This window comes from Branchiostoma floridae, chromosome 5 (assembly GCF_000003815.2).
Source record: "Branchiostoma floridae strain S238N-H82 chromosome 5, Bfl_VNyyK, whole genome shotgun sequence".
Classification (NCBI taxonomy): domain Eukaryota; kingdom Metazoa; phylum Chordata; class Leptocardii; order Amphioxiformes; family Branchiostomatidae; genus Branchiostoma; species Branchiostoma floridae.
Window position 1 is genome coordinate 3,915,318 of NC_049983.1, and position 10,112 is coordinate 3,925,429.

At 39.9% G+C, this 10,112-nt stretch overlaps 1 protein-coding gene across 1 annotated transcript in view; it reads left to right on the plus strand.

The window, feature by feature from the left end:
* Window positions 1–1,157: 1,157 nt before the first annotated feature.
* LOC118415594 (probable ATP-dependent RNA helicase DDX60) overlaps window positions 1,158–10,112 on the plus strand; it is a 58,211-nt gene continuing 49,256 nt past the window's right edge. Inside the window, exons 1-8 of the mRNA XM_035820297.1 lie at window positions 1,158–1,368; window positions 3,620–3,656; window positions 4,611–4,838; window positions 5,394–5,517; window positions 6,374–6,458; window positions 7,377–7,853; window positions 8,706–8,798; window positions 9,155–9,280. Coding sequence (XP_035676190.1) covers window positions 4,616–4,838; window positions 5,394–5,517; window positions 6,374–6,458; window positions 7,377–7,853; window positions 8,706–8,798; window positions 9,155–9,280 — 1,128 coding nt within the window. The 5' untranslated portion in view covers window positions 1,158–1,368; window positions 3,620–3,656; window positions 4,611–4,615. The remainder of the gene's footprint in view (window positions 1,369–3,619; window positions 3,657–4,610; window positions 4,839–5,393; window positions 5,518–6,373; window positions 6,459–7,376; window positions 7,854–8,705; window positions 8,799–9,154; window positions 9,281–10,112) is intronic.

Genomic DNA, 10,112 nt, shown 5'->3' on the forward strand with positions numbered 1-10,112 from the left:
AAAGAAGAACCTTCCTTAAATATTAACCTATACAAGTCTATCAGCCATATTGTATACTTAACAGCTCATAAAGTATGATTATTATTATGTAATAACTAACGTTATTCATTTTGGTTATCAAATCATTACATATCATAAACTTTGTGCAAAATGCTATGTTATCAAACAATAATATCATGATGAAATTTGATGTTAGATATTTCTAAATCCAGATGTCACTGGTGTTGTAAGACTAAGAGCTGAAACCCTAATCCCCAAGCAGATGTTTGAGAGGCTAAATCGCAACATTTTCCTCGTCGACAGTCTTTTTCTGTCTAAACTGAATCTCGAACTGACGTCGAAAAATCAAAAGTAAGCTAACTTTTTTGGACAAAAGTTGTACATTCGTATAGCAAACCCACTGTGTCGAGAATCTATGCGACCTATGGTGGATTCTCAGAATCAAAGGTAGTGTTTCATCGCCGGGTTTCACATATCAGGTTTCAGTGACGTGACCGAAACTCACACGACCGAAACTGATTACACGATCTCTCGTTGGCTGGGACTCCTCACGTGACAACGGTTGGACGGACTGCAATTCAAGCGCTTCAAGGAGCCAAGAAGTAGGTTCACCGCGAGTAGCTCTCTCGAAAATACTCTAAAAAGCAGATTTCTTTATAGCGAAATGGACAATTGAGTATCATCCCGATCCACAAGTTTTCACATTCTGAATCAGGTTCAAGTTCAGGTCCGGACCTGGACCTGATCCTCTGGACCTGAACCTGAACCGGACCTGAAATTTCTGTACCGGTGCCCACCCCTTGTGTCGAGAATCTGTACGACCTGCGGTGTATTCTCAGAATCAAAGACTGTGTTTCATCGCCAGGTTTCACATGATGCTGTGACGGGACCGAAACCGTCTACACGATCTCTCGCTGGTTGGCCTCCTCACGTGACAACGGTCGGACTGCAAGGAGTAGGCCCAAGAGTAGCTGTTATAGACCCAGAAAATTGATCAATTAACAGAAATATTCTTTGTTTAGATTCAAATGAAGACAAATAAGACTTTTGTTGTTGTTGTTGTTGCCTAAAGCTTAATTTTTGAATGCAAGAAAATATACTAAAAGCACACCCCTGTGTTGAACATCTGAATGGTATGTCCGTGATATGCGGGCGTGGTTAAGGTCAAAGGTCGTGCCGGCAGCTCTCACATGATGCAAGACGACTGGACCGAAACTGGACCGAAACTGAACACTTGTATAAAACGTTAGTGCCATAAACGTTTATTACAGTTCATTGAGAGCGTCTCACTCAGAGTGGAAACCCATAGATTCATCTAGGGCCCAAGCCTGTCTTTTTCACGCCACTTGTAGGCCCACGTGCCATCTGGTAAGTTTCAAACTTCAGTGATTCAATGATAGAGAAATAATATTCAATAGTACATTGTACTAGTGGTTGTTATACACTGTAACACATTGTATTCGTATTGTAACTAGATCTTATCTAGATCTGTAACTATACAGCAAAACTAACGATGTCGCGGGTTCCTCTCTCAGCACTCGGAAGTCTTGTGCCGAAGTTACGACTCCGCACTAGGTGTGTCCGCAGTGCACTTCAGCACTGGGAAACTCCGAATCAGCACTGGAAACCGAGTGCTGAGAGGGTGCCCTTTTTGGACCCCAAGTGTATGCATAGCCTGGCCTTATGGATTTTTAAAGCTAAATTTGAGTAACTGACATTCTATCATTCTACTAAGCTCAGAGTGAATTGGACAGAAGGCAGCACAGTTTGATCATGATGTGGGTGGGGTGGTTACAGACCGGTTAGACTGGTGAGGCCGGTGAGGCTAGGGTTTACGGAAAAGCCTGGGCCCAGGAGCTGGGCTGGCTAGCCTGAAAGACTACCTTTTCTGGGCCCCAAGGCTATGCATGGGGTTTGGCCTGCAGCTGAAGTTTTTTTAATAAAAAAACTGGGTCAATGACAATCCCAGCTGTGGGTGGGATGGGGCTGGGATGGGGAAAGGTAACAGTTGATCATATTGCTGGGCTTGCAATGAATAACTAAACCAAGACTGGAAGAAAACAATCATAAACTAAATTCCAAGTATTCAACAGAAAATGCTGGAAATGTTAAGACTGAAGGGGAGGGGTACTAGGCGAAATAAAGAATACTAGGATGGGTCAGGAAATGATAGCGCACAACATCAAATTCAAAACAGATGTCATGCATGTATGAGAGTGTGTGTCACTGTGTGTGTGTTTGTACATGAAATTTCTTTGTAGAAAAACTGGGTCAGTGGTAACCCAAGACAACAGTTGGTCCTCTAGGATAGGGGCTGTTTGCCAAAACATCAAATTTGAAACAGATGTCTCAAACGTCAAGAGTCAGTGAGCATGGATGTAGGAATGGATGTATGTTATGTGTTTATATGTGTCAATTGTATGTGAGGGGGGGGGTGTATAATATGATGTGTAACGTTGGTCTTGTCGTGCTATTCGTTTCTCTCATGCAGGACAATTACTGATAGCCACTATAAGTATTGTAGGAATGACTGCCATTATAGTCAAAGGAAAAGTAAATGTACTAATAACCCTTGAAGTTACAGTAGTTGATGTTGATTGTTCATTGCTGTAAACCATTGAACCCCAATCCCCCATAGATATGACCTGTTGCCTTCTGTCCAATGCACCCTGCATGCACTGGAATTGTCGGTTACTCAGTTGTAGGTTTTAAAAAATCTAAGAATGGGTCAAACCTACCCATCAATAGCCTTGGGGCCCAAAAAGGGTGGCCTGGCTAGCCTACAGGCTAGCCTGCTGGGCCCAGGCTTTTCCGTAAACCCGTGAGGCTATGGGACCGGTGAGGTGAGGTGAGGAGACTGATTCATCATTGCCATATCCCAACTCAACACGTCCCCCACCCCATGAATATGACCAAACTCGCCTTCTGTTCAACGCAACCTAAGCTGGAATTTCTGAAACCTAGTTTTACCTTTAACAGTTTAATTAGGGGGTTAAACCCCCATGCACACCCTTGGGCCCAAAAAGGGACTAGTATTTTTTCTGCCAACCCTCCTAATAAACCATGGGTAAAAAAAATTGTACTCGTGGCCCATGAGTTATCGACAGTAATGGCTGTAGTCAAACTGGTTTGGCATGTCCCTTTCATCTATCAATAAGTGAAAGATTGGTTGACTTTTGCCCTCACTAGTGTTACTCATTAAAGTTGCATATTTATTTCAAATGAAGCAGCATTAGTCCGGTATGAGACCTTAAAGGTTCTGGAAAGTGATAAATGTTGGGCTGGCCGCTAGAAGCACGATTTAGTCTGGCTAGCATATTATGTTACACTCCTAAATATCAATGCAACCACCGTCAAAAGTAAGGTGCAAAACTACAATCTCGGGGGCACAAAAGTTCATACTCATTGTATATTCAAGAGTGCAAAAGACAATCATTGCAATATGGTATCATATTGTCTGACGTACATGTTTATGAATTTTTTTTCCCTTGTGCCTGCTGGGTACACTTATTTGAAAAAGGAGCTGACCTATACTAGTACATACATATACAAATTTTTAATGACTCGATCTTGTGATTCAGTGCTTACTTTATTCAGGTTTTTCCATCTTATCTTTCAGTCCCACAAGTCTGTCTGAGACTTGCCACAAGTCAGGGGTGCGTATTTCAATTGAGTTGTTAAAAAAAAATATGGTAGCCTGTAAGGTCTGGACACGTCAGTTGGTCGCTATATATGAACACCACTGTTACTAGAGCTGTGTGCCTTAACAAATAAGTAGGTACAGGTACAGGAAACGCTAGTTCACCTTTATCCGATGGTTAACCTATATATAGAAAAAACAATTTGAAAGTATTGGGGGATATTTGACAGACTGTGGTTTCAAACCGTATATTGAATATCTTGCAATTTCAAACGTCCTTTGACTTGATACTGTATCCCTAATTACCTTGTTTTTTAAAAAAAAACGGATATAGGTTACCCCACAAATAAAGGTGAACTAGCGTTACACACTGGTTTAGGTACAGGTCCGGATCTGAAGCTGTACCTAAGACGCACTTAACCCATTCAAATAATGGCTGATCTTCGATGACGACAAAAGCATGTTTGAACAGATATATACAGTGTTAAATTGCACTTAATAGACACGAGGCTATTGCATAGGATCTATAATTCCTCACCATCAACACCACTAGTAGGGAGTATTTTATGGAAACTAAGACGAAAATTGTCCCCATGTTGACAACAAGAAACCCGGTGTAAAAATGCATTTTTCCTGAATGCTAACATGTTTACAAAATGTCCCTGCAAGTTTGGAATGTGCTTTTTACGATTTGAAGGCCCTGTTTGCACTAATTTGAAGTGAAACCTTTTGTCAGTTTCCTTGTAATAAGTGCTAAGTGACAGATAGGCAATCCCTCTGTGCAGTTACATGTGTTGTGGATTAAATAGGTGCAGTACCGGTACACCAGGGTTCTGGTACTTTCGACCTACTGCCACCAGTATCTAATTGATTGTACTGGTACTGTACTGGTACAATATACCGGTACACAGCTCTAACACAGTTGAATTTGTTTTGTGTAAAATCATTAAACTTTGATTTGAACTCTCAGAAGAGATGGCAGAGAGTGAGACACCTGACAGCTGGGAAGAGCTGGATGAGGAGGCAGGGGAAGCACCTGACATCTCAAATGATGCAGCTACAGATGCAGCAGCAGATGGAGAGATACCTGATACAGCTGACAGCTCCGATGATAGCTATGAGGACCCCGAGGAAGCAGCAAGGCCAACATCCCCTCCATTCGATTCCCAAAGGAGGTTATCCTCTGATGAAGATTCAGGTAAAAGTTTCCATGAATGATCTTTATTTTCAATGAATAATGATCATTATTTTCTTTATAATGTTACTAAATGTGTTAGAGTATAATTACTAAAGAGAATTTGCATAATATAACAGTACAGAAACTGAAATTAGGTTAAGTTCATATTTAATGTATCAATGACACAATAATGGGTAGTCTTCAAGCAGACCCTATGGTGCCTTAGAAATAGTATCATAGCTGGGGACTTAGTATAGCAGTGTCCGTTTGACTCCCTTTGCAGGCCCTTTGGCCGGCTATCTCTCTTTGAAACTCTTTGGCCAGGGCTATACTCCTTTGCCAGCTTTGATATTATCTCTAAGGCACCGTAGGGTCTGCTTAGAGACTAAATAATGGGTATCAGTATTCTATCTTTAATAACAAAAAGATTCAAGAGCTGTATGCTATCTTTAAAAACAAAACAAAAAGGTTTTAGTGCTGTAAACTATGTGTAAAACCTTACATTGTAGATCAAATTCCACATAGACCTCCTAAAAGAATTATGATTTGATTTTGAAAACATGATTTTATTTAAAGATACTACAGTCAGTGAGTCAGGGGAGTCAGATGGTGCCATGGAAGATGGAGATGACAGTGAAATAAGTTCTGTTGCTAAGATGTGCCTGAGGCACCTCCCAGCTGATAACTACATCAAGCCACAGTAAGTACAATGTACATGTATTGTCATCTTACTAAACATATTAGCTATGTAAAATGCTTTAAAGTTCACAGGGAGAAAATGGAGTGTTTGCAGTGATTTTGTGTTTGCAAAAGCACAGTCATACTAACACTTGTAACAGTACTGTATGGAAACCCTTGTGCTTTTACTGACACCGGAAAACCATGTGCTATTAGCTACTGTACATGTCATTGGGTAATGTTGCTACAGACAGGCAGAACTATTTGGCTTAAGTTCTGGCATGATCAACTCTTACCGGTCTACTGCCTACCCTTTGGATATGTGTTCAAGACAATCTTGAGAAAGCCTGACTATAAGAATTTTTTTTTTCTTGAATGTAAGTTCATCTGTGATGGTAGTTAACATAATGATACAATTTTTAAGACTTTATATCCGTACACAAAATAAAGCGCTTACCAACAAGCTTTCTATCAGTCCTCTGATCCTTCTCAAGTTGTAATGACCCAAAACCTAAGTGACGGCATTATTGCACCTGGTGGGATTATAAAAGTTGATGTTACATTTCTGGTAAAATTAAGAGTGAAGCCTAACATGTACATGACATACAATTCTTATTTCATTGCAATTAAAATTCTCCTTGCTGCCTACAAGCACCTGGTGGAATTGTGAAAGTTGATGCTGCATCTCTGGTGAAATTAAGAGTGAATCCTCACATGTACATGACAATAATTACAATTCTAATGTTATTGCCATTAAGATTTTCCTGGCTGCCTACAAAGTGTTATGAATGTTTGGATTCCAAACAGCTCCTTCAGTGTGCTTAAGGCTAATAAGTTGTATGAAGTCTGCAATCTTGCTCTCCCTATGCTGTGTCCAGATGGGTGAGCCTGTTACATGACTTTGTGGACTCAGAGCTGTTCATCATCGATGGGGATTCTCTGCTCCTGGAGCTGCTGTCAGAGGTAAGACACAAAAGCACACATGTTATACATGTACGTGTATATAAAAATACTTTATTTGTAATGTAGCTTTTTGTGATTTCATCCCAACTGATGAAGTAGTGTCCATCTGTGTGTGTGTGTGTGTGTGTGCATGCATGTGTTTGCATGTGTGTGTGTGCATGCTTGTTTGTGTGTGTGCATGTGTGTTTAAGTGTGTGCATGTGTGTGTGTGCATGCACATGTGTATGTGTGTGTGTGTGTGTGTGTGTGTGTGTGTGTGTGTGCCTACTGTGCATTTCTGTATGTGTGAGTGACTGTGCGATTGTACCACATGAGTGTGTGTAATACTATGTGTTTATGTTAGAATGAGTGAGTTTGCATTGTGTACATCACAACGTGTGTATGCATGCAAGGTGAGTTTGAGAGCTTGTATATGTGTGTGCATATTTTTGGCGTTGTGTGCGTGTGTATGTCTGTGTGCCACTTTGTGATGTGTTGTGCATAATGCATGTGTATATTGTGCGTATGAGTGTATTGTTTTGTGTGTATTTGCATACAATGTCATATATGTTAAAATATGTATGTGCATTGTACCTGTGTGTGTGCATGTGTGTGTTTTTATAGGACTTGTGTGTTTTCTGTGTATTCTGTGTGTACATGCATGTCATGTGTATGTTTGTGTGTGTACGTGGTTGGAGAGCAAGTAGACCTTTCAAACAACATTCACCATCTTTTGTCAGTGACTGAGGACTTCGTGTTTGGTTTTACCGTGTGACCTGTACTTAGCTCAGTGGGGCAAAAATGTGCAATAAAGGTCTTCATTCATTCATTCATTTAAAACCTTTAATCCATCAAATAATGACGAAAAACAGCGGATGATGTCTCAGAAATTTCTGACCATTTCTGGGCCTAAATCTCCTGTACATTTGTAATTTCCAGGTAAATCTGGACTGGGTCAGTGGAGGACAGTACCTGCACTTCATCTTCCTGCTGGAGAGGTTCCTCCACACCTTTCAGCAGCTCGGCGGAATCTTCCACATCGTCTTCTTCGGAGACATGCGGGTCCTGTGGGCCGGCTGTCCCTCCATGTCCCTCGCTCGTGAAGTCATGATACTCCACCTCCAACAGAACACTCCCTACACCGTCACAACCTACATCCCATCAGCTGACTCCGAAGACTGGATACAGTATCTTCAAAAGAACAGGCCGGCCTTCGTTGCGCTCTCTGACGGCAACCAGAACCTTCCTCTAGGGCTACCCAAGGATGCGGTTGTGGCAGTGTTTAAGACGTTGTTTCTCCACGTCTTGAGAGGGCGGGTGAACTGCGTGTTCATGTCAGAAATAGAGCACACGGCGACCAAGGCATACGGGTTTTACCTTGAGTACTACCCTCACAAGATGCTAAAGTGGTTAAAGGTACTGGTTCTAGCTGTATGGACACTTCTTTCAAGTACAAAGTAGTAGTAATTTGATCTAGCACTTTCCATTCTTATTTAGCCTTAAGCCACACCCATACATGATCTCATTCATATCACTCAGTTTAACACAGATGAGAGGGGCCTGTTGTAAGAATTTCCTTGGGGGCATGTTGTCCCTGGAGCCGAGGAGCTGACCTGTGTAACATACATTCTCATAATTCCACCAGGTGCCATTATACCGTCACCTCAAAAAAACGTTGTTAATGTTATAGAGGCCTTCTCAACTCCTAAATATCTGAATTGTATTACATTTTAATTACAATATTTAACATTCTGTGTTCAAGACAGTCTTGGGAAGACCTCTATACTAACGTTTTTTGAGGTGGCGGTATAATGACACCTGGTGGAATTATGAGAATGTATCTTAAACAATGCCCTTGAAACATTGACATTCAGGCTAATTTTTCTTAGGCCATCAAATTCACAAAAAAAATGTAACTGTAAGTGTAACAGTAACTGTTTAGTACTGGCAGTTCCATCTGGACAATTTTCTGACAAAATTGACTTAGCACTGTTGAGAGGCCAAGGAAAGCCAGCTCCACAGGGCCTATAATATATACATTATACATGTCAGAACTGATTGGGACAATATTGCTATTAGTCCTAATGTCGCTATAATATGATAGTACTATAATGGTGTGAGAGTCCATAACAATGATAGCTTCGTCGAAAGCACATGAGAACTTGACTTTGTAGTATATTTAGCATTTTAATATTGTCTATGATGATTGCTTATGGATTAAACAACAATTTATAAACTAAATAGAGCTTGAATTTTCATATTTATTAGGCCTACTTGAAGTACAGGCAGGAAGGACAGCACCCTTCAATGTTGAGTGTTCTGCAACAAAATGCAACAGAAGACTGCAAAGATGCAGAACAGGTATTATCTTTTATTTATCTATTGATATGTATAATATATATAATGCTGTAAAAAGTACATGTAATAGTTAAGTTTTGATGCTTGACCTTTTACCATGTTGTGAAAGTCGTTTGCAACAAGTCAATATTATGATGGCTTTTATTGAATGCATGTACGTTTAAGAGCAATTTCAACTCTCAGACATTATCATTTGACCATCTTTAAGTTTGTGTTGTGTTTCATGAAATACATTTCTGTATGATGAGGTCATTGTGAAATTCTCTACTTAGTACTACTCGATCTCATAAACTAAGAATCTTCTCAGTAAATGTAATTGATACTTCAAATTAATACCTCTTTGATCTTATTTTGTTCAGCTAAGAGCAAAATTGTTAAAAGTGCTGAGCCTGGGTTCATCACTACCAGGAGGTGTGAGAGACCTTGTGACAGTAGTGGCCTGCTCTCAAGTGCTGGAACAGGGACTAACAACTGCCGATCCACAAGTAAGCTTTCAAAATTTCTTTGTATTCAAAGTTCTTTGAATTCATCTGTGAATAGTTAAACTCACAACGGTTACCGTTTCTTTTTTAACCGTTGCCTATCACCATTTTTGAGTGCATTGTACAAATTTACCTAAATCAGTAACCATACATTATTATATATTATCATATAGCCAGATGGAGTTGGCCAATCAGAGGCCCCCATTTCCCATGGGTTATCAGGCAGTAACCTCAAAAGTGGTCGGTTATTAGAATAACCGACCACTTTTTGGACCGCACCATTATACAGGGGACAGTCATGAATTTTTTTTGTACTGTTGTTTGTGTGTAAACCATACATAACTGTCAAAAATATTATGATTGATTGGTTATGTTAATTAGGGCTCCACATGGGGAATATAGGGATACTTGAAAAGGAATTATGCTGATTTTACACATTTTCATTATGGCTTTCTAACGTGATTAAGCCGGTACCTTCCTAAATCACTTCGTATATACGTACTTTGTCGTGCTCAAGTGAAAAGGCTCTGCATGGGGGGTACCAGCACTCCACTTAATACATGTAGTTTGTATTGCAAATAAGCCACATGTTGATGCTGATATGCTATCTCACAAACAGATGATTAGTTAAAATTATTAGTTAAATGATGATGATGAAATAGTTTAATGTTTGTATTATATATACACACTATTGTACAATATATATATTGCAAATGTATTTTTATGTAATGTATTAAAGTGTTTATTTGTTATAAAGGAATTTGTGTGAAAAACTGTCAGTTGGATAGGCTATATGATAATAACGTTAATGCCCCGCCTTATCCTCGGTGTATAT